We start from the raw sequence: 24808 nt of genomic DNA on the forward strand, positions 1-24808 counted from the left end.
TTAGCTGTTTTGACCAGCCCCCTCATTTTACAGATGGGGAAACTGAGGCTCTGGGAGATGGTCAGGGTCACTTAATCCTCATCTGAGTGGTCTCTAAGTTTAACCTGTAATTTGTGTGACAGTACTATTAATTAATATTGTTAAAAACAAAACAACAGGACCAATATGGAGTCACTTATGCTAAGCCCCAAGTCACCAAACAGGGATTTAACTTACAGTTTCCACTATCCCAGAGATGAAATTTTAAAACAGTCAATCAGGAATCATGTGACCAGCATGAGTTAGGTAATCTGCTTGACCCCCTCCATCCTCTATAGGGAAAGTAACCTTGCAATAACCAGTCTGCTTTTTGCCTAGCATAACTGTCTTGTTGCCACTTCCTTCTGCCTATATAAAAGTCTTTCATTTTATACAGCTCCTCAGCACTTCTTTATATGTGCTAGACTGGATGCTGCCTGATTCATGAATCATTGGATAAAGCCAATAAGATCTTTAAAGTTTATTCAGTTGAATTTTTTTTTTTAAACAATATCATGACACAACTCTCCAGGGCAAGAAAAAGACAACTTTTGTCTCTCACGCCTCCACAATGCTGCCAGAATTCCCAGGCTCGTCCTGGGATGCTCACTCACCTAGAACCCTGGGCCCAGGGCGGCAGCAGCGGTCTGCCCCTTGGATGTCTTGGCATGGGGCTGTAATTGTGGAAACACTGTCCTTGGCTAACTATTTTAGCCACATAATTAAAAGAGGGATAAGTGAAATGTCAGGAGGAGATATGCACTTATTAATTTTTAAAGAGCCGTGTCCACTTTTGAATCCTCACTTTTTTTTCTGCCTTAATTCTTGGCCATTGTAAATTACTTCAAAAAATGATTTTAGAATAGAAAAAGCGGCCAGGAGTCAGAAAAGCCATCTTTAACATTTCATATTTCCTTGACATCTTTTAGGATTTTAATTTTGAAGCATGGCAAAGAAGCAGAAATGGCTGTGGGCCATAGATGAGCAGAATCACTCTAAAATGAAGATAGTTTTTTTTTTTTTTTGGCTTGAGATCTTCCCCTAAAACTACCTAAAGAATGAAGACCTCTCCCAGCACTGATTGGAACAGAAAGCATTTCTAATTCCTCATGAATGGGAATAGAAACAAAAGTATTTCAAAGCAAGGACTTAACTTGAATTCACTGCTAAATTCACTGCATCAAGCTGGGGTGGGGTGGGAAGCCCCGAAATTGACCTGATGATTGGGAAATATCAGTTAAATGCTTTTGTAACAACTGAACAGGAAAACACTGCTATGCAAGCCTCCCATTTGCTTGAGAGTCAGGAGCTTCTAAACCAAGAAAGGAAGAAACCAAGCGGGTTATTTATGGGCTCCTTCCCTCTTGCTGCTTTAAGCCACTGTGAAATAAGGCTGTTTGTTACCGCGCTGGGGCAACGCAAATTTATATCGCTCAGCGGGGGTCGGCAATGCCTGCCTCCCGCGCCTCCTGGCGGACCTGTATGGTGATGGTGGAGCCCGCTCCACCCGCTGCAGAAAAGCGGACCACCGCCAGGCAGCGCCGCATCCCGACGCCGTCCGTGCGCACAGCCTCGTCAGCGCTCCTCGCTCTCCTCCAGTCCCTATCCAGCGGCCAGTCAGGCTGCGGGCTAGGGGATTCCAGCCCAGGCTCGAGAGTCCGAGCCCTCAGCATCCTGTGAGACCGTACCGGCAGCAGCCACTTCAACCTGGACCAGGAGCGCACGCGGCTTTGGAGCCGTCCGCGGCCGTGCAACTTCCCCAGGGAGACAGCCTTAGGTTCGTCCGGCGACTCCGTGCAGGTAGCTGGGTCCTGCGCACGGGTGGACGGGACGGCTGGGGCCGGTGGAGCCACTGGGACTCGAGTGGAGGTGGTGGGGTGCCTTGCGATTCTAATTCCTGGAGGCGCCGCCTGTGCTCTGAGAGAAGTGACTGCCCAGGATCTAGACGTAGAGCCCTTGGCTGTCGGCGGCCGAGACACCCCTCGACTTACGAGTTTCCGAACCTTCGAGGACGCTGGGCTGGGAGGAAACCCGCGAGAGGTGTCTAGGCCAGAGGGGTACTGGGAACAGCGGTTGGGCGTCCTGGGTAGAATTGAGTCAGGAGTGCCTCCAGGATGGACTACTGGACTGGGTTCCAAAGAAGCAGCTGTTGGTGGAAGTTCAGGGGTGGGTGGTTAAGCATTTTAGAAACGGTGTTGGAGGGAGATAGTAGAGAGCGGAGTTTCCCAGGCAAGTGTCAGTTTGGGAGTCTCGGGAGGGAGAAGCTGGAGTAGGGTTTGCTAGGAGAGGTGGCTGGTTTGGGTTTCACGGGAGGTGGCTGTGCTGTGGGTCCTGGGCGGTGGGTAGCTTGTTGGGGGATCCCTAGGGGAGGTGGCTGGCTTAGAAGTGCCAGCCCCGGAGGAAGCCAATTATGAGTATCTCCCTCTGCTTCAGTGGAAGCGACTATCTCCAGGAACGGCGGGTCCGGTATTCCCGCTCATTTCGTTTCTCAGAGGAGGTACCCTCAAAAGGGGATTTTCAGGGTGGAGGCTGAGCAACCCCAGGGTCGGCGGTTTTGTGACCGTAGTCCGAGATGATTTGGAGTTCCCGGAAAGGGGACAGCTGAGCTGCACAGGCGTCGGAGAGAAACGTGCGGTTTTCTCACGGCCCTCGGGGTTTGTTTCAGAGTCCGACCCGGCAGATCGGTCCGCGGAGTCTCAGGGACTGGAACCCAGGAGCCCCCACCCCGCTTCCAGGCGCGCGGGGACAGCGCGTCGGGCCCCGCCCAGCGCGCCACGCCTTAAAGAGCCGGAGGGCCTGGGGCGCGCGGCAGCGGCCGCGGTCATGGAGGGTGCGCTTGCCGCCAACTGGAGCGCCGAGGCGGTCAACCGGAGCGCGGCGCCCCTGGGGACCGAGGGCAACCGCACCAGTGGGCCGCCACAGCGCAACGAGGCCCTGGCGCGGGTGGAGGTGGCCGTGCTGTGCCTCATCCTCTTCCTGGCGCTGAGCGGCAACGCGTGCGTGCTGCTGGCGCTGCGCACCACGCGCCGCAAGCACTCGCGCCTCTTCTTCTTCATGAAGCACCTGAGCATAGCCGACCTGGTGGTGGCGGTGTTCCAGGTGCTGCCGCAGCTGCTGTGGGACATCACCTTCCGCTTCTACGGGCCCGACCTGCTGTGCCGCCTCGTCAAGTACCTGCAGGTGGTGGGCATGTTCGCCTCCACCTACCTCTTGCTGCTCATGTCGCTCGACCGCTGCCTGGCCATCTGCCAGCCGCTGCGTGCGCTGCGCCGCCGCGCCGACCGGCTGGCCGTGCTCGCCACGTGGCTGGGCTGCCTGGTGGCCAGCGCACCGCAGGTGCACATCTTCTCGCTGCGAGAGGTGGCCGACGGCGTCTTCGACTGCTGGGCCGTCTTCATCCAGCCCTGGGGGCCCAAGGCCTACATCACGTGGATCACGCTCGCCGTCTACATCGTGCCTGTCATCGTGCTTGCCGCCTGCTACGGCCTCATCAGTTTCAAAATCTGGCAGAACTTGCGGCTCAAGACCGCGGCGGCGGCGGCGGAGACCGCCGCAGGGCCCGAGGGCGCGGCGGCAGACAGCGGGGGGCGCGCGGCTCTGGCCCGGGTCAGCAGCGTCCAGCTCATCTCTAAGGCCAAGATCCGCACGGTCAAGATGACTTTCATCATCGTGTTGGCCTTCATCGTGTGCTGGACGCCATTCTTCTTTGTGCAGATGTGGAGCGTCTGGGATGCCGATGCGCCCAAGGAAGGTAGCATAGGCCGGAAACCGGGAGGAGGGAGCTCGGCGGGGCGGGGCCCAGGTCCTGCAGCATCTGAACGTCCAGGGTTATGGGGGCCTTATGGGGGGGGGGGTGTTGAGTCATGGCCCCATCATCCGCTGGCTAAGTGATTTAGGGCTAAACTTGCCTGCACCTTGACTTACTTTTCTGTAAAATAACAAAGATGATAAAACTACCAGTTCTTCCCAGCAGTAGGGGAATGAAATGAGAAAATGCACATAAAGTCTATAGCCCTATGGGTTAAACTATGGGTCTTTGAGCTACATGTGGCGTATTTGGTTCACTATGATGGACCAGGAAACCGAGGTTTCCAATGACTTGCCTTTTCCACCTGGTTAGCGATGGGGGGAGGTGACTTTCCAACCCAGGCCCAAGCTCAAGCTCCTGCCACCTTAAGTTCACCTTAACATTGAACTTCCACTTTAAGTTCAAGTCAGCCTGAACCCCTGAGTCTGGTTTGGTTCAGAGAAGCGGGAGGTGGGCAATTGGATTCCTCCAACCAAGCACTGAGAAGGTGCAGGGCAGGGTGCAGTCGGGGTTCGGAAACTAGTCCCTGAACCCCTTGCCCAGTGGAGGTGGAGCAGTGAGTACTGTGGGGGCGGGGCTGGCGGTGCCCAGGAACCAAGGCTTTGCTTTTGCAGAGGGGTGAGGGTGGGCAGGGAAGGGAGCCGGGTGGCAGACTTTCCCGTTTGACTCGGAAAGCTGGGTGATTTAGGAAGGCTCTCCAGATTGGAGGACTAGAAGGTCAGGGCTGAAGGTGGTGGGGAGACCCGGAGGAGAGGGTAGAATGGGAGGCTCTGTGGGGGGGGATCTTGGGGGAGCCCAGCGCCTCTGGCTCTGGCTTGTGGCCAGCGCTTTGAGTCCGGGAGCTCCAAGGCAGCTCCCTCCTGCAGTCTTCACCACGGGCATTTCCGGCAGCTTATTTGCAGAGAGCAGGAGGGTTGATCAGTGGTGGTGAATGACTTACACCTTTTGGTTTGAGGGTAAGCACATGACACTGCACTGGGATGCCTACAGCTCAAATGCTTGTAAGGAAAGACTGAGGGGCTTGCTTTCACTGGTTCTGCCCTTGAGATAGTGCACATGTCCCGTTTTTGGAGAGAATCACTACTGCTAACAGTAGTCTCCAACAGAGTCATCCCGTGGAAGCTGAAATCTCCCTTCATTCAGTTGGATAACTTTGCTTTTGCTCTCTTTCCCAAACCACAGACTTCTAGCTTTCCCCAGCCCTCCTAATTAGCCCATTGTTTGCCTTAGTGGCCAGAGCAGTTATCATTCAGCATTTGTTGAGCACCTGAGGTATGCCCGGCCTGGTGGTTTGCGGGTGAGGATTGCTGTGAAGACTCAGCAGAGCCAGCCTTACTTCATGGTGCAGCCCCTGGAAACACCTTGCAGAGGGGGTTCAGGGGTCCAGAGAGGGGAAGGCACTGACTCCAGATCACACAGCAAATGGGAGGCAGACTAGAACTGGGGTTTCCTGCCCCCACCTCATCCCCACCAATGCCAGGCTTCTTATGAAGGGCACACAACTAGGGAGTTGGTTTGGGCAAAAGCCAGTAGTGGGTATTTCTAGATACGGCATCAGGCCACACCTGTTTCCTGGGTGGGATCCGAAGAGATACTTGACCCAGGTCTTGAGGAGCTCAGACACCAGCCCTTGAGGAAGTGAGACTGACACCCCCTTAGGGCAGGTATTGGGGAGACCTGGGATCTAGTCCTGTCTCGACCCTTTACTCACTGAAGGGTCCTTACCTCCCCACTTGCCCCTGGGTGTCTTGGTTTCAGAATGAGGACATTTCATCCTTCTGTTCTTTCATTTGTCAGATAGCCTGGCTCCTCTCCTGTTCATTTTCTCCCTGGTGACTTTTCTCCCTCCCTCCCCACCTCCCCGCTGTATGATTTCCGTACTGGCACCTGCACTCCTTCTTCTCACTTTCCTCCCTAAAGAATTAGAGGATGTGGGCAACACAAGTCATGATCACTCAGTAAAATTTAGATCTTTTCTACACTTGAAAAGTTTATTGTCTTAAAAACAAGATACAGGAAGAGAGAGCGAGAGGGAGTCCCCAGCTAAAGTGGGGCCAGAGGTATTTTGGGTACACGTGGCCCCCTGAGGATTTCCGGGGCATGGGGGGACGTGCAGCAGAGACAGGCGTCTACTCAGGCTCCAGGAACAGGGGAAGAGACAGGCTCCTGGAGCCTCAGGTCCTATTTCCCTTTGCTCCTTTCCTGGTTCAGAGGAAAGGGTGGTGGCAGGTGAAACACCCAGGTCCTCCGGGTCCTCCTTGGCCTTCTGCCCCTGCTGCTCTGAGAAGAGCACAAATGCAGACGACAAGGGAGTCCTGACACCAATGCTGCCAGCACCCCCTCCCCCAGCATGGTGTCAGGAGCGGGCACCCGGCCCATGGAGCCCAGAGGACTCAGGCGTCTGCCACTGGCCTGGTCAACGCCAGGGTTCAGGGTCCTGGGGTGTGGGCTGAGCCAGAAGCATGCCTTGTGCACACTTGGCATTAATTTGGATAATTCCGAGTAGCAGGCTGGGATCAGAAACAATGGCATTTACAATCAGTTCAGAGACGTGACTCCGTCTCAAGGCTATGGGCAGGTAGTAAGGCGGGAGCAAGACGGACATTCGAGCTGCTTGAGCTTTTGATCAGCAAGGTGGAACTGATGCACAGCCCTCCCCTTCCTGTCCAAGAGGAGGGGAATTTATCAGAATGCAAACTCTCTAGATCAGGGCCCCTGGCTCTACGTATCTCCTGGCGACTGGGAACTAGAAATCCAGGGAGCCCTTGTGAATAGTGAGACATTCTTCCTGGAAGCCCAGGGAGGCAGGAGTAGGGCCTTGTTCCTGCTGGCAGCTTCATCATGAAAGCCTCTGGGCCAGTGAGTACTCCTTAATGGCTGACCACAGGTCGGGGCTTCCAGGGTGGCTGGAGAAATCACACGTGCCTTGGCAGCTGGCCTCATGGCCCCCACGGGACTCTAAGTCCTTTCTTCCTTAGGGTTCCCTCCCCCTGCCATTCCCTCAAAACCCAACACCGCTTTTCCATCTCTCTCATCGTACACCTTCATTCCCATCAAGTGCTGCCTTTATGGGTTTAGAGCTCATCTTGTTCCAAAAATAATTTGACGGGGGCTCAAAGATTCAGGTACCACAACAAGATAAAATGGATGTGAGGAAACTGGGAAGAAAGGGGAAAAAGGATAGAAAAATAGTAATATAATAACAGCAATAATAAAGGCTTTGCGTGTGGCGGGGGTGAGCTGCACATGGGACCTCCTTTTTATAAGAGCCAAAGCAAAGAGAACTCTCAGTTTCAATATTTCCATTGTTCAGAGGAAGAAGCAGTGAGAGGAGAAAAAAGAAAGAGGAGGGTTGTGGTGATATTAATGAGCCGTGCCCTACCCCCCCGCCTTCAGAGCAGCCCTATGCAGGTGGGGCCCTGCTTTGGTGAGACAGGTGACGCTGCAGAAGGAGGGCTGGAGCCAGACACCCCTGGTTAGGACAAGCCCTGGATGGAACTTTCAGGATCAAATTGCACAGCCAAAGATTTGGCACCAGCCTTTTCCCTTGAACTCCATGGAACTTGCTTTGCTGCTGGTCCCGAGGACTGTGACCCCGGGGTGGTTCGCAAGGAGGAGATGAAGATGGTTGGATGTATCCTGTTGCTCCAGACAGCAGGCAGGTGCTATAGGACCCCAAGTCCTGGTGCAGGGAAAAAGGAGGTGTTGGAGCCACACAACTGGCCTGTGTGTTGGAGCCCCCCCGCCACTTTCTCCTGTGTATCCTCGAGCAGGTGGTTTCCCCTCTCTGAGCCTCAGCTTCCTCCTCTGTTATAGTGAAGATAGCAAGTCTGCTCGTGGGCTGTTATGAGGATGACGTGGAGTGACGCGTGGCACGTGGGGGCCACATGATCAGTGCCACTCTTCTCCTCCTTCCCCGGCCCCCCACCATTCTAGTCGTTAAAAGTTTGTTTGCATTCTTGGGATTGGCTTTGAGAATCTCGGCAGTTATTCCAGCTGGAGGAAATAGACATTTTTCTCTCGAAAGCCTGGGTGGAGGGGGTGGGGTGGAGGCCGAGTTTGCTGGACGGTAGGTGGTGTGTCGAGGGAGGTTGGTATGTGGAGAAGCTCGTTAAAGCCAGAGAGGTGGACTGTGAGCCTTGTCACAACAGGACACCACTTACCCTGTTCCCTGGTGTGTACCCAGTGCCTAGCACAAGGCTGCCCACCTGTCAGAGCTCAGTCAGTGCTTGTTGAACAAATATGTAGGATATGGGAGCAGGAGGGGATGATGGGGCAGGGATGGATGTACAGAGTTGGACTCGAGAAGTAAGGACCCTTTGGGCAGCCCCCCAGCAGTAGAATTGGCTACTTGGTGAAGAAGTGAGCGCCCCACCACTGGGGACAGTCAAGCATCTGCCTGGGTGTTGTACCAGGAGGAAGGTTGAAATGCATAAGAGGTCTGATTTTAAGCATTTCCCCATCTGTCTAAAGAGCTTGCCAGCCACTCCTGCTTTCTGTGGAACTGTGCCCCCTCCAGTGTGGCTGCCCACCTTCCCTTTCCAGGGACAGTGTGCCCAAGGTGTGGGTGGGCTGAGTACCTTGGAGGGGGCTGCTAGTCAGGCACCCCAATGATACAGAGAGCAGTGGTTGTGGGGGGCAAGGGGGTGGCAGAAAGACATAGGTCAGAGCTTTCGTTTTCCCAAGCTTGGCCCTTCAGGGCATAAATTGCCATTAGATGGGCAGTTAATGACCACATTCTGGTCTGATTAAGCAATTACGGGTGTTTTTATGTTCTTGACTAATGCTAATGTTTTCTCTTGGGTTTCTGCCCCAAGGTGACTTCACGATTTTCCCCCTGAAGGTTTGATTAATAACAGAAAAAAAAATCTGCTGGGTGAGCCTTTACTGCATATTTTTTCCCATTTGATGGATATGTGAGTAGTTTGGGGAGGGGGTGGGAGGTGGAGCAGGGGTGTGGGAGGGCCCCACCTGCCAGAGCCCCTGGGCCCTGGAAAGTGTTGAGAGTCCCCTTCAGAGGCCTGGTCTCAGGGCATCGGTGTGATTTGGGGCAGGTCCCTGGGCCTCTGTCATTTCCACCTGAGCCATGGGGATAATACCTCGTGATGGAACACAACACCCTCTCTGGACATCAGTTTCAGTGAAGTGAGGAGATGGGTGAGTTGAAATCAGTAGCCGCCCCTTATTGAGGGCCAGACCCTGTGCCTGACCCCACCTCTCATCCTCACCCAGACACAGCAAGGTAAGGGGGCATTATCCCCATTTCACAGATGAGGAAACTGAGGCTCAGAGAATCATGGCTTGCTCAGTAGTCTTGCTGAGTAAGTAGTGGGGTTGGGGTTCGAACCCATGTCATTTCGCGCCAGGCTGCTTCTCTCCCCACCACTCTCAGCGTTGGGTCTCCTGGGCACTTGTTAAAAACCTGACTCTTGGCTCCGCCCCAGGCCCACCAAAGCAGAGCCCTGTACCTTCTCCTGGAATCTCTTCCCCAGCACGTGCCCACCCAGCTATGGGGGCACTAATGGCTGGCCCTCTCGGCACTGTGGGTTCAAAGTACGTGTCCCTCGACTCTTTCTTGCCATCTGCCGATCCCACTATCTTAGCTGCGTCTTAGCTAAGTATCTCTCGTGTCCGTACTTTCCTTCCCTTTTCCATCACCACCTTCTTGGTTTAGAGCGCGGTTTCTCAACTTTGGCACTATGGACATTTGGGGGCAGACAGACAGTCTTTACTGTGAGTGTGGTGTGGGGCGGGCGGCTGTCCTGTGTGATGAAAGATGTCTAGCAGCATCCCTGGCCCCCACCCGGTAGATGCCGCTAGCACCTCCCTGCACTTGTGACCACCAAAAATGTCCCCAGACGTTGCCAAATGTCCCCTAAGGGGCAAAATCGCCCTGGTTGAGAACCACTGGTTTGGATCCACTGTGTCTGTCTGTCCTGAACTATTATCTGACAAATGAGTACCCTCATCCCCTCTGCCCTGGGGTCTGGCCTTTCTGCCTAGTGCACCCACAGCCAGGCTGCTGACTTGCCACTTCCCACGGGGCCTTTTTCTTGGCACCCATGCTGATTCTGTTCCCATCCCAGGAGTCTCTTCTGCAGAGACCCACCCTTCGAAGCCCAAGTCCAATGTGTGGGCTGCTTTGTGCACAACTCCAGGGGGTTCCATTTACCTTAAGGTCTGTGAGAATGATGTTCCTAAGAGCTGTGCAGTGCACAGCCTGAACAGCTGGACTTGGCAGCTTTATCCAGTGTTCACTTTCATGAAGCTTTCCCTGTTGCCCCCAGCTGGGGGTCTCCTTCCTCCTCCAATGCATTCATTCTACAAGCAGTGATTCAGCGCCTCCCAAGGGTCCTGTCCACACAGACTCTGCCTCTGTCAGTCCTCCTGTGAGGAGAGTGTACAAGGACCCCTCCGCAGTACCTCACCCGCCCTCCTGTGGCCAGCAGCTGGTACATGCATAAACGCGGGACACTCAGGCCAAGGTTGGTCTCTAGGTACACCCACCAACCTCTGGGAGGGACATCCCCAGTTTTTGCCAGAATAGTTCTGTCCCTGGGTGTGGCCAGATGGAGCTGCAGCCCTCACCCTGGGTGGCTGACTAAACCTGCCTGGGGCTTTTTGCTGCGGTTAAGAACAGGGCTTAGGTTGTGGGCAGGGTGGAGGGTGCTGGTGGCACAGGGCCTGGCATGTAGTAAGTGCTCAGTAAATGCTTTAAAAGTAGAGAAATTTCAAGACTTGTCAGGGTCCTGGGGTGAGCCCGTGCAGCTGAGGGAGTGAGGGTTGTCATGAGCTCAGGAGCGCATTTTTGCTGAGGGGCTACAGTTTTTGTTTAGCGGTGGCAAGCCCGCTGATGGTGGGAGCAAGATTGTTAAGAGGTCAAGAGAAATTAAGGGCTTGCCCGGAAGACGCAGCCAGAGGCCAGGTGGGGAGGTTCTAGCTCTGGGTCTGGAAGCCCAAGGGGACCCTAGTATGAGGGGTGGGTGAGAGGGAAGTGGTCTTTCGTGTCCCAGCCCCCGATTCCTGATTCCAGTGATCCTGATTCCTGGCCACTGAGGGGCAGCGACTCCCAGCACCTTCCTCTGTGCTCTGCTGGGAGCTGACATCTCCCACCCTTTTGCCGGATGCTTCAGTACCATGGCCCTCTGCCCGCCACGGCCCACGCCTCACACTGTAATGGCCACTCTTACTCGTCCTGTTTCTTTCTCTTTCTCTCTGCCTGACCTTGATATCTGAGTGTGAACTTAATTTCCCCAGAGGGAATTGCATTTGAGTCCAGTCATCTTGTTAGGGGCCCATCTCCCGTCGTCAGTCAGGCAGGGAAATTCTTTTTTTGCCTTTCCAGCATGCTAGTGGTGGTGGCTGATTTATCAGGACTTCCTGTCTGCTAATTTCATGCTTCAATTCACCTTAGTCCATTAGTGAACATTTCCCATTTTCCAGTCTGTTCCAGTGGCCACATACAGAGCCACGAATGTCACACAGTCTCCAACCACAGATTATAAACATAAATAATGCCAATATGAAGGGATGATGCTGTAAGAGAGGTATTCATTTATCAAGTACTGTGAGTGCCCCCAGGAGGCATTCGTTGTATTCCATCTCCCTGGGGAAAACAATCAGGAGGATTTCAGAGAGGAAGCACATTTTTTTTAAGAACTTTTATTGAGATACAATTAACAGACAATAAACAGCATATATTTAGAGTGTACAATTTGGTGTCCCAATCTCCCAGTTCATCCCCCCCGAGCCCTCCCTGCTTTCCCCACTTGGTGTCCATGTGTTTGTTCTCCACACCTTTGTCTCTATTTCTGCCTTGCATTTCCTCTTTCATAGTTGTTAGCATTTGCCTTATGTATTGAGGTGCTCTTATATTGGGTGTATATGAATTTATAATTGTTATCTCCTCTTCTTGGATGGATCCCTTGATCTTTATGTAATGTCCTTTCTTGTCTCTTGTAACATGTTTTATTTTAAAGTCTATTTTATCTGATATGAGTATTGCTACTCCAGCTTTCTTTTGATTTCCATTTGCATGGAATATCTTTTTCCATCCCCTCACTTTCCATCTGTATGTGTCCCTAGGTCTGAAGTGGGTCTCTTGTAGACAGCCTATATATGGGTCTTGTTTTTGTATCCATTCAGCCAGTCTGTGTCTTTTGGTTGGTGCATTTAGTCCATTTACATTCAAGGTAATTATCGATATGTATGTTCCTATTACCATTTTCTTAATTGGTTTGTTGTTGTTTCTGTAGGTCCTTTTCTTGTCTTATGTTTCCCACTTAGAGAAGTTCCTTTAGCATTTGTGGTAGGGCTGGTTTGGTGGTGCTGAATTCTCTTAGCTATTGCTTGTCTGTAAAGCTGTTGATTTCTCCATCGAATCTGAATGAGATCCTTGCTGGGTAGAGTATTCTTGGTTGTAGTTTCTTCCCTTTCATCACTTGAAATATATCCTGCCACTCCCTTCTGGCTTGCAGAGTTTCTGCTGAGAAATCAGCTGTTACCCTTATGGGAGTTCCCTTGTATGTTATTTGTCGTTTTTCCCTTGTTGCTTTTAATAACATTTCTCTGTCTTTAATTTTTGTCAGTTTGACTACTATATGTCTTGGCATGTTTCTCCTTGGGTTTATCCTGCCTGGGACTCTCTGTGCTTCCTGCACTTGGCTAGCTATTTCCTTTCCCACGTTAGGGAAGTTTTCAACTATAATCTCTTCCAATGTTTTCTTGGGTCCTTTCTCTCTCTCTTCTCCTTCTGGGACCCCTATAATGCGAATGCTAGCACGTTTAACATTGTCCCAGAGGTCTCTTAGGCTGTCTTCAGTTCTTTTCATTCTTTTTTCCTTATTCTTTTCCGCATCAGTGATTATCACCATTCTGCCTTCCAGGTCACTTATTCGCCCTTCTGCCTCAGTTAATCTGCTATTGGTTCCTTCTAGTGTATTGTTCATTTCAGTTATTGTGTTGCATATCTCTGTTTGTTTGCTCTTTAATTCTTCTAGGTCTTTGGTAAACTTTTCGATCTTTGCATCCAGTCTTTTTTCAAAGTCCTGGATCATCTTCACCATCATTATTCTGAATTCTTTTTCTGGCAGGGTGCCTATCTCCTCTTCATTGAGTTGTTTTTCTGGGGTTTTATCCTGTCCCTTCATCTGGTACAAAGTCCTCTGCTTTTTCATTTTCTCTGTCTTTCTGTGGCTGTGGTTTTCAGTTCCACAGGACAAAATACTGCTGATACTGCTTGATACTGCTATCTGCCCTCTTGTGGAGGAAGCTATCTAGGAGGCTCATGGGTGCTTCCTGATTGGAGGGACTGATGGTGGGTAGGGATGAGTGGGCGGAGCTCAGTAAGACTTTAATCCAATTTGATGGGCAGAGCTCAGTAAAACTTTAATCTGTTTGTCTGCTAATGGGTGGGGCTGTGTTCACACCTTGTTGGTTGTTTGGCCTGAGGCTACCTAGCACCGGAGCCCACAGGCTCTTTGGTGGGGCTAATGGCGGACTCTGGGAGGGCTCACACCAATGAGCACTTCCCAGAACCCCTGCTGCCAGTGCCCCATCTCCTCGGTGAGCCACAGCTGCCCCCCACCTCCGCAGGCAACCCCCCAACACCAGCAGGTAGGTCTGGTTCAGTCTCCTATGGGGTCACTGCTCCTTCCCCCTGGGTCCTGGTGAGCACATTTTTTTTGTGTGCCTTCCAAGAGTGGAGTCTCTGTTTCCCCCTGTCCTGTGGAGGTCCTGCAATCAAATCCTGCTGGCTTTCAGAGTCTGATTCTCTGGGAATTCCTCCTCCCGGTGCTGGACTTCCAGGTTGGGAAGCCTGACGTGGGGCTCAGAACCCTCACTTTAGTGGGTGGACTTCTGCAGTATAACTGTTCTCCAGTTTGTGAGTCACCCACCCAGCATTTATGGGATTTGATTTTAACGCGATTGCACCCCTCCTACCATCTCATTGTGGCTTCTCCTTTGTCTCTGGATGTGGGGTGTCCTTTTTGGTGAGTTCCAGTGTCTTTCTGTCGATGATTGTTCAGCAGGTAGTTGTAATTCTGGTGCTCTTGCAAGAGGGAGTAGGAAGCAACATTTGAAAAGGGTTTTGAAGGGTGAGTAGGAGCTGGCTATGCAAAGAAGCAAGTGCACATTTCCTGATGAGATCATTGGACAGTTACTTTATTATGTTTCCCCCTATTGGAGGAATACTTCTCAGGCTTCATTGTGCACACAGATCAAGTGGGGAACTTGTTAAAATGCAGATTCTGATTCAGTAGGTCTGGGTGGGGCCCATGAGTCTGCATTTTTAACAATCTCCCACGTGATGCCTGTGCAGAGCCCCTGCAGCTGGCCTGTTGACTGAACATCAAGTAATGAGGCTTCAATGTATTACCTCTGTTACCGAAACGTGTGGCTTGCCTTTACATATGTGGCCCAAATTGGTATCAGGGCCCTGTTGTTCTCCAGAGGGTAGAGAAGGGCTGGTTGTTTGCAGGAAGCCCCAGCATTTTTGCTTCTAGAATGTGATTATTCCTCAGCTCCTGCCCACTGGGCCTCACTTGGCCCCAGAGTTGAGCAGTGACATCACAGAAGATCATTTAAAGCTCTGTAGTTCGCAAATTTAGCTCTTCTTCCTGACCTTACACACAGCAAGATCATGCATCTGTGACTTATACAACAATTCCGATGTTGTAACATGGTGGTCTTTTCAGAGAAGATAATACGTGTTAGTTGTCAATCTTTGTGTGAGTGCACACTCAGAAATCATTTTTTAAAAAGTCTTTTGTACACCCCAACTCCCAAATTCTCATATAGTTTCTAAAGGAATAAGGGATTCAGATTCCTTCTGAGGGAGACCTGATTTGGGAATGGTGGGATTGGGGTCGGGAGAGGGGACCTTGAATCAAGGGATTGGTTTCTGGAGGGAGAGCTTCTTAGGAAAATGGAGACGCTTGATTGGATTCCGATGAGAGGTGTCTGATGAGCCGTAGGTCTTTGAATTGTATGTGACACGTGTCCGTTGCCTCAGGAGCAGCGTAGCGGGGAGAGGCTGTGGCCAGCTGCCCGTCAGCTGTTCTGGGCTAATTTGGGCCCAGGGTGACGTGATGGTGATGGGTGGGGGCAGTGCCGGGAAATCCGAACAGGGGACTTCTTGGGGCTTGAGTAGAGCTGGGCTGGTGGGCGGGTGGATCACTGGGGCACCCTGTCCTCCCATGGCCCTCGGCTGCCCACCTCCTCCCTGAGTCACGGTGCTGGGTGGACGTTTAGCGTGCGCTCTGTGTCCCAAGGATAAAATGGCCAGCAGGGGACGTTTGCTGTCGGCGCATGGCCATTCCTGCTTAGTCCTCTGCTTGGCATGTAGGAGCCTCCACTTGAAGATCACCCCCAGTCCCCAGCCTTGGGCCCACCACCCCTCCCCCAGTGCTGCAGCTCCCTGTTGACTAGAGTGCCTGTCTGTGCTTCTCTTTCCCACCTGAGCTTGTGAATCCCTTGAGGGCAGGTCCCCAGGGCCAGCTCGATGGCTGGCACTGAGTAGACAGGATGGAAGGATGCATGGACACCTGATCTCCTCACCTCCCCCCACCCCACGCCCTAAGCTCAGGCCAGGCAGGTGTGAGGGCCAGTCCCTGGACCAGCGCCTCGCACTTGCCCTCCCTTCTGGGTCAGGACCAGAGTGAGTGAGGATAGTACACCCTCAGGGCTCCGTGTTCCGTTTACGGCGGGGAGTGGAAGAGACAGATGAGAACCAACTCTCCTGGTGGAGACAGCCCCCTTCCTTTTTGGGTTTCTTATGTCACCGGCAGAATAAATTTTTCCAGAACAGATTATCTAGAGTTCCTTTGGGGCTCTGGGTTTTGATTTTGATTTTTTTAATTTTTTAAGTCATGGGAAAAAGGGTAAAGGAGAGTTTCTAGAATCAGTCTTAGACTAGACGTCCCCAACCTTGGGTGATAAAAAGTTACGCAGTTGATCATATTTCATATCTGTAAATAATAACATAATAACTTGAATAAACACTTTACCATTCATGAAGCCCTTTCACACTATTTTTTTTTTTCACTTTTCTCTAAGTCCCGCAAGGACTTGGGTGTCACCTCCATTTCACACGTAAGGATATTAAGAGGCTCAGACAGTAGATGTGGCTCAGAGAATGAGTAGGTGGGAGGGGGGTTCAGACCCCACAGGTTTGGGTCTGGATCCTCTGTGAGGAGCTCCCCGCTGGCCAGACCCCCCAGGAGGTGCTGACTGCCCACACCTCTCTTGGATGAGTCTGTCAGTTCTGATCTCCAGGCGCTCCTTTGTCTACACGACTTCACCATCACTTTGTTTGGTGGAAAGTGTGGCTGGGGCCAGTGTCACCAGGAGCCTGGGAGCTGAGCTGGCCCTTCAGAGCAGCTGGAATGCAGGCACAGGGTGGGCCTTAGTGCCCTGGTGTGGAGCAGGCACTGGACGGCGCCTGCTCGGGACAGGCTGTTACCCTCCGGCTGCAGGTGCAAGGTGGCAGCGCCAGGGTTTGTGGGAGGTCTGGGTTCTTAGAAGCAAAGGCATCACCCAGTTCAGCTTCTGGTGGTGTGGGGAGAAGTGGGCTCAGCTTACCCTGTGGGTCTGCCCCTCCCCTTTTTGAGCCCTTTCCCTCTGCTTTTTAACATCTCCTCCTCCTGCAGGCATTTAGATCAAGGATTGGCTACCTTTTTCTGTGAAAGGCCAAACAGGAAATATGTGAGGCTCGCAGGATATACGGATTTTGTAACAGCTACTTTGCCCTTGTAGTGGGAAGGCTGCCATTGACAATATGTGAATGAATGGACATGGCTGTGTTCCCGTAAAACTTTGTTTACAAAAACAAGCCGCAGATGGGGTTTGGGCCCTGGGCTGAAGGCTGCTGGCCCCTCATCTAGACCAGGAGACATTTCTGCTGGGAAGGTTGGTGATCTGATAGGAGGCGATGTGTTTCCCTCCTAGGTACACCTGGATTTTAAAAGACCATTACTGGGGAGTAGGCAGTGCTTAGCCTCTGAGGGGGCCTACATCTCTTTTGGGAAAGGAAAGATGCTCTCTGACTCTGTCCTTCAGATCACACCGTGAGGGCAGTTGTCCGGCCAGCCCGTGTGTCTGCTTTGGGGTTGAGGGGATTTGCTCACTGGAACCAGCTTGACTTGTGTGAATGCTGACCTACCTTTAAAAGACATCAGACTTCATTACTTTCAGGTGGGAACACAGGGTGACTTACTGTGTGTCCTTGAGGAAGTCATTTCCCTTCTCTGAGCTTCACTTTCCTCATCTGTAAAACAGAGATAAGGCTGCTTTGAAAACGGTTCTGTTCTGTGCAAGCTTGAGCCGTGATTCTGATGGAATCATTACTGCATTGTCTTGTGCCCCCTTGGATACAACAGGATAAAATGCCAAGGACAATATTTTCCATGCTTTGTTCTGTTTCTATTCTTCAATTCTAGGAAGCTTTTCTAGCCACTGGAAAGGGCGATTTTGTAGCCTAAACAAGATACAGTAAGTGCAGAAACTAGATGAGGTGCAGTTAGTCACTCTCTTGCTCAGAAACCATCAACGGCTCCCCATTGCCTGTAGATTCAAGTTCGTGCTCAGCCTGGATTCAAGATCCTCCTCCTCAGCCTGGCTCTTTTCAGTTTCCTCTCTTGTGAAGCCCACTCCCCCCAACTCTGGCTGCCTCTGAATGCTCTTGGACAGTCTCATCTTCATGCCTTTATTTCTGCAGCATCCTTCCTTTGAAATGTACTCCATAGCTGGTTTTTTTAATCTCAGATAGCTTGAAATTCCAGTGCTGGGGACCCATGTCTTTGGTTGGTTAGGATATTGCCAAATTTTTAAAAAGTCCAAAATGTGCCCTTAGCATTTGGCAACTTGATATGTGCAGATTCAGCTTAGAGGGTCATCCTTCCCCCAGAGCCAGGCCAGCCCGGTCATTCATGTCTGTGGCCGCCAGGTGGGGGCAGAGATGCTGGCTGTGGTCCCAACTTCTCCCACCCAGGCTGGCCACTTGGAGGTAGAAAAACTCGGTGGGGCTACTCAGGAATTCATTAACTGTTTAATTTTTGTGGTTACTATTTCTGTAGGTTGCTTTTTAAAAAGAGGATAAATAAGTTTAAAGTTCCCAATGTCAAGAGTGAGGCACGTAGCTTAAATGAACAGCTAAGATAATGCCCTGTAACTCTGTGCAGCGAGGTAAAATGTGCTGCCTTTCTGTCCAAGTGAGAACTGCGTTCCTGAGACATCCTTCTACGCATTTCATGGCTGTGTACACCTACATTCTTCCCTTGTATCTGAGTTCACTTCTCGATACCTTTTTAAATGTTGACTTCTATGTGTTGGTTTTGCCTCTTTCACTTTATATGTGTAATTTTGATTTTGAAGACATTCTATTTTTAGTCTTTGTGACATTTCACCAAAATTTCTAAACTTAAATTCATCTTTTCCTTACTCATCCAAATCAAATATGTTTTTTCATTCTCTTTTACAGAAAGTGAGGAATTCAAAAGTACTGGTTTCTTGCCCACCCTTCACTTTTCCACTTTTCTTTAGTATTTTAGTCTAAGGAATAGATTCCCCTCCTTTGCTTTCTAAACATTTTCTTTTGCAAGACTTGTAGGCTTTGCATGGTGTAGCTTGCTTCTGCTCCTACAGGGGCACCACGTAATTAGAGCAGCGGTTCTCAGATGTGCATGTGCGTCAGAATCCCCTGGAGGGCTGCTTACAGCAAATTGCTGAGCCTCACCCCCAGGAGTCTGATCCAGCAGATCTAGGGTGGGGCCGAGAGTTTACATTTCTAACAAGTTCCCGGGTGATCTGGGGACCCCACTTTGAGAACCACTGAATTGGTCTTACAAATCACCCTCCCCCTTTGGTGCTCGGAGACTTGGCTGACAGATGTCTCTGTGCTCTGTCTGTGTCCATGGTGGCATCCAGATCTTGCAACTCCATCGGCCCTGTGAGAAATCCTCTCCTGAATTGTGGAGTTATTTCTTAAATATTTTTTGCAGAAAATATCAAAGACTAGAGGGTTTTTCACCTTCTTGCTGTTACCTTCATTCATTAGGATGTGGCCCTTGGGAACGGTTTTCCTTGTGGGTTTCTGGGGCGAATGCCTGTGTCCTCCTCTGCTGGTGGGACATGTGTACAGTTTGTCAGATTAAGATCATTGAAGGAAACCCACGTTCCCCACCCCACTCCCTATTTGGAAGTACTTAGGAATTTTTATTCCCCTTTGAAGTTTAATTTTATGACATGCAATGTCTTGAAGTTGATTTCTGATCATTAATTTTACCTGAAATTCAGTAAATCCTCAGTGTAATAGCTTCAACACAGTGCCTCATGTAATTTTAGTGTCCCCTTTTCCTGCACAAGTCTTATTGTGCAGAGGCAGTGCTCTTAGGAGCATCTTCACAGAAACGTTTTCAGTGTTCTCAGCTGTGAAGATAGCACATGCTTTTCTGTCTCCATGCCTTTGCCTGTGCCATTCCTTCTGCCCAGAATGTGTTTCCTCCCTTCTCTGCCTGGGAACTTCCTAAGCATCCTTCAGGTACCAGGTGCTCTTTCACCCTTGCAGCGTTCCCATGAGATTTGGGGACTCTTGTTATCCCCATTTAAAGATTAGGAAACAGCAGTTTCTTGGTGAGTTAAAGTATTTGTTGCTGGCGGGGCTAGAATACAAACTAGGTCTGGCAGCTTCCGCCTCTGTACTCTTGGATACTCTGGGAGGCAGTCGATACTTGCGGGGTGAGTGATGAGTAAACAGGTGACCATGCCGATGGAAGCACACGATGGATAAGCTTTGGATGGAAGAAAGCACAGGGAACGTTCCAGGGCTGGGCTGAGCCCGGGAAGGCATGGGAGCCAGGCCAAGTGCACGCCCAGAGCATGGATATGGAAGGCAGGCGGACTTGGTCTCTTTAGTCCTCCGTCTTGTGACCGGCTCCTGGCCCCTGTTCTCAGGAGTGATGCCCTGTGTTCCTTTCTCCCCACCCTCCCTCGCAGCCTCGGCTTTCATCATCGCCATGCTCCTGGCCAGCCTCAACAGCTGCTGCAACCCCTGGATCTACATGCTCTTCACGGGCCACCTCTTCCACGAACTTGTGCAGCGCTTCCTCTGCTGCTCGTCCAGCTGCCTGAAGGGCAGGAGGCCTGGGGAGACGAGCGTCAGCAAAAAGAGCAACTCGTCCACCTTTGTCCTGAGCCAGCAGAGCTCCAGCCAGAGGAGCTGCTTGCAGCCATCCACCGTGTGACCGCAGGGCCAGGGCCGCCCCCCTTGGCTTGGACTGTGCAACAGGGACAGTCCGGCCGTTGGTGGCCGTGTGTGTGTGTGTATAAGGTACCTTTCAGTTTGTACCCCTCCGCACCTTGGGAGGGCTCGGGTCGGGTGGGAAAGCAGTCTCCTTGGGGGAAGGTGATAGGGTGACTGAGCCATCAGCCAAGCCCCGGATCACCCCTGGGCCCCCCCGGGTTCTCCTGCTGCCCGGACCCCACTGCTGCCCCTGGCTGCTGGATGGGTTGGTTTTTTGTTTTTTTGTTTTGTTTTTTTTTCCCCCTGAACCTGTAATTTCACTTCAGTATCTTTTTACTCCTTTATCCTGGGATCTTGTGAAAGGTAGTAAGTAGGTGCAGAAGCCTAGTATTCTGAGGCTCGGGGTGAGAACTGGGACCTTGATGGTGGTGGTGCTAATATCCTCCTGGCCTCAGAGTGCTTCTGCCTTCGAGTGGACTGGTGCTAGCATCCTTGAGCACCAGCTTGTCAGAAGGTGGCCCTAGAGCAGGGAATTCTCTTAGGAGATTGTCTGGCACAGACAGCCAATTAAAACTTGGGTTAATATGTTTAAGAAACTAATACTTAAGCAGCTGGGAAAGAAAAGGAAATAAAAAGCATCCAGATAGGAAAAGAAGTAAAATTCCTTCCAGATGATGTGATTTTGCATATAGAAGATTCTAAGGAGTTCATGTACACACAAGCATACACAAACCCATTAGAACTAATATTTGAATTCAGGGTTGTGGACAACAATGAATTGTATTTCTTTACGCTGGCACTGAGCAGTATGAAAATGAAATTAAGAAATAATTCCATTTATAATAGAATCAGAAAGAATTGGAATAAATTTAACGAAAGAAGTGCAGGACTTATATCCTGAAAACTACAAATTATTGTTGAAAGAAATAGAAGGTTTAAATAAATAGATATTCTGTGTTCATGGATCAGAGACTTAAATATTGTTAAGGTAACAATACTCTCCAAGTTGATCTACAGATTCAGTGTAATCCCTATCAAAATCCTAGCCGACTTCTTTCCACAGATTAATAAGCTGATCCTAAAATTTACGTGGAAATACACGGGACCCAGAACAGCCAAATAAACCTTGAAAAAGAAGGACAGAGTTGATGGATTTACCCTTCCTGGTTCAAAACTTATTACAAAGCTACAGTAATCAAAAGAGTGTGCTGTAGACAAAAAGGCAGACATATAGACCAATGGAATGGAGTAGAGAGTACAGGTATAAAGCCTTACATTTATGGCCAATAGATTTTTGACAAGCGTGACAAGAGAATTCAATAGGGGAGATTGTCTTTTCAATAAATGGTACCAAGATGACTGGATATCCACATGCAAAAGAATGCAGATGGGTCCCTACTTCACACTATATACACAAATTAATTCAAACTGCATCAACCTAAATGTAACAGCTGAAACTTTATAAGTCTTAGAAGAAAACCTAGGGATAAATCTTTGTGACCTTGGATTAGGCCACGGTGTCGTAGATATGACACCCAAAACACAAGCCAAAGGACGGATAGATACATTGGACCTCATCAAATGGGGCACAAAACTTTTGTGCTTCAAAGCGCACTATCAGGAAAGTGATGACAGCTCAGAGAATGGAAGAAGATATTTGTAAGCCATATACTTGTATTTAGAATATATCAAGAACTCTTTACGATTTAACAGTGAAAAGCCAAATAACCCAGTTTAAAAAATGGGCGACGTATTTGAGTAAAGAAATGAATAGACATGTATTTTCGTATTTTCTCCAAAGAAGATAGGTAAATGGCTCATAAGCACATGTGAAGATGCTCAGTATTCTCACTCACGAGGGAAATGCAAATCAAAACCACAGTGAAATAGCACCGCACACCCACTAAGATGGCTCTAATCAGAGATGGGCAATGACAGGTGCTGGCGAGGGTGCAGAGAAATTGGAACTCTCCTCCATCGCTCGTGGGAAGGCAAAGTGGTGCAGCCACTTTGGAAAATAGTTTGGCAGTTCCTCAAAAAGTTAAACATAGAATTACCACATGAGCCAGAAATGCTGCTCCTAGGTATTCACTCAAGAGAAACGGAAGCATGTATACACACAAAAACTCGTCCACAAATGCTTCCAGCACTGTAACTTAGAATAGCCAAAAATAGAGATAACCCAAATGTCTGTCAGCTGATGAATGGTAAGTACAGTGGCACATTATTCAAGTGTAAAATGAAATGAAGTACTGACACGTGCTCAAACATGGATGGACCTTGAAAATATCATGGTAAGTGAAAGAAGCCATTATGGAAAGCCACATACTGCATGATTCCATTTATATGAAATGTCCAGAATAGGCAAAATTACCAAGACAAATTATAGCATTAGTAGTTGCCAGGAGCTTGAGGCTGGGGTGGACAGGGAGTGACTGCTAAGATACAGGGCTCTTTTGGGGTGATGAAAATGTTTGGAATTGGTGATGTATAGGATTTTGAGAATATGCTAACAACCACTGAATTAAATACTTTAAAAAAATGTTTACCAGCTGAATTCAGAGGCAGCCAGCTTGAAGAATGCATTTCTTGGAATCTCTTACCTCCCAGAACTTTTGTTGCTCTGTGACTCACCATTTCAGAAGAATCCATGCTTTTCTTACTAAGTTTTCCTGCGAGAGATGATGTTTCCAGTTTCGCCAAAAGTACCAGCAGTGAGAATACCTGGTAAATGTGTTGTCAAGTGTCCTGTCAGCCTTGAGGTACAACATGACCATGTCCAAGAAATACCTTTAGTGGTTAAATACAGGACTTACAGATCAGAGGGTTTTCTACTGGGACTGGTGAGCTCAGTGGCACTCTGGGGCACTTTTTTTATTTGCACACATATCTTTAGATGCTCTGTGATACAGCAAGAACACTTCCCAAAGCCCCAGATGTCCTCCCTCCATACACACATTCTTTTTCTTCCTGTGCGCCGTATTGTACACACACGTGCACACACATGCACACAGCAGAACGAGTTAGCAGGGTCTAGATGTTCAGGAAGAAGAGTAGCATGCTCTGAAATGCCAGTGTTCAAAGGCCTAGTGTTTAGGACAAGATCTTCAGTACTAACTAGAGACTGAAGATGCTGTCATCTTTGGACCCAGAGGAAGTGCAGTGTGGCTGTGACAGGCTCTTAGTGCCAACACCAGCCAGTCCTGGCTCTTTGGGAAGCTAACAAGATGCTGTTTTGGGGTCTCCATGCCCACATCCAGGACACTGGGGCACCATGGGTGCAGATGCAGCGATGGTGGGGCCTGTTGGCATTTGAGCCTCACTGCTCACCAGCCAGAGATGCCCCAGTCTCTGCTGCTCCCAGGGTAGCTGCCATCCTAGCAGCCACCAGAGGCCACTGGGGATTAAGGAGACAGCGACTCAGTAGATTTTTCTGACCACAGGTACACCCTTGCCGAGAACCCTGGAGTTGCAAGGTTCTTGGGCATCAGAACCAACGGGGACGCTTTCCTCATTCTCTTTCTGTGAAAGCTCTGGTTGGGACCTTGGTTCTCATTAAAGCACAGGAGTCTGTTTTATAGCCAATCAGTGATGTTTAATTTCAGCAGCACCACCGGCTACACGCCCCTCCCTGCCCACTCTCATCCTGGAGAATATTTTCATGATCACTTGCTCTTTCCCAAACCCAAGTCTGGAAGAAGGAGAGCAGGGTTCCAGCACGCTGCCTCGGGCTCGGTCATCTCTGTCCTCCTCCAGACCCCACACCTAAGGTCCTCAACCACCTTTGCTCACAGCTTCAGACCTGTTGACAAACCTAACACGTGCCTGGATAAATAAATAATAAATCGGAGCCTGCAGGTTTTCTTCTGGACTGTTTCATTGTTCCCACAGTTAAAAGTGAAATGTGAGCACTTGAAGACTCTGAGCCTTGCTACTTTAGGCCCTGAAAAAAAATCTGTCACAGCATTTGGTCTCCTTTGGTGATGAGTCTATGGGTTGTGACTGCAGAAGGCTGCGTTTTAAGAAGGTCCTGGTTTCAAAGTGCTTAACCTTTTCTGTTTAATTGCAGTGATACACCCCATAATGCAAAATGTGAATTTCTCAATTTTGTCCTACTTGATGACTTTCTGTGGTACCTCCTGTCTGTGCCAGTCGGTGAGTGACACACCTGACAATGAGATGCCCGCTTTTTAGCTGCTTTATAAAAGGTGCACTTAAATAAACATAGTTTTTCCATACATTGCTTTGCCCTCTTTCTTTCTTCTGAGAACAGTGACCATGTTTGGTGGCTTGCAGGCTTGAATTCCCGTGCCGGACTTCCCTTGAATCCCCATAATCTGCCTGATTATGACATAGGTGCATCTGGGCTGTGGCAGGTGTGGGGGGCGACCTGCTCCCAATCTCTTGGGTCACAGCTTCTCTCATTTATCAGAGTTCTATCAGAAGATGCTCTATGACCCATGAACAAACCTCTTGTATGATGTGGCCACACCCACCATGTGCCACTGTCTACCTCTGGACATAATGGGGTTCTAGATTGTCACCTTGAAGGGACCCTAAGGCATGTTTCTTCAAGTGGGATGTGGGGGCCACCTGCAGAATCACAGGTGGGTTTGTATTCATTCCTTGTCTTAAACAAGAGTCCCCGATGAGCTGGATGTAGCATGTGAGAGAGCGGAACACCATCCCCTCCTCTGGCCTGTTCTCACCAGCGTGCTCTCCTGCCTGTTACTTCTAAAGAG

General features: G+C 50.1%; 1 protein-coding gene across 1 annotated transcript; it reads left to right on the top strand.

Annotated features, from left to right (window-relative positions):
* The first annotated feature begins 1663 nt into the window (after window positions 1-1663).
* On the top strand, window positions 1664-20315 carry OXTR (oxytocin receptor). Its single transcript, XM_057706009.1, has 3 exons — window positions 1664-1818; window positions 2684-3769; window positions 19820-20315. Exons 2-3 carry the CDS (start codon window positions 2842-2844, stop codon window positions 20065-20067), a joined length of 1176 nt encoding a protein of 391 aa, XP_057561992.1. The 5' UTR covers window positions 1664-1818; window positions 2684-2841; the 3' UTR covers window positions 20068-20315.
* The last annotated feature ends 4493 nt before the right edge of the window (window positions 20316-24808 follow it).

The sequence above is a fragment of the Hippopotamus amphibius genome, chromosome 13, assembly GCF_030028045.1.
Source record: "Hippopotamus amphibius kiboko isolate mHipAmp2 chromosome 13, mHipAmp2.hap2, whole genome shotgun sequence".
Lineage (NCBI taxonomy): Eukaryota > Metazoa > Chordata > Mammalia > Artiodactyla > Hippopotamidae > Hippopotamus > Hippopotamus amphibius.

Bases quoted from the DNA above. Each gene is read 5' to 3' on its own strand.
- OXTR (XM_057706009.1), top strand. From the start codon at position 2,842: ATGGAGGGTGCGCTTGCCGCCAACTGGAGCGCCGAGGCGGTCAACCGG. The intron at 3,770-19,819 runs GTAGCATAGGCC...CCTCCCTCGCAG, and splicing joins TGCCGATGCGCCCAAGGAAG to CCTCGGCTTTCATCATCGCC.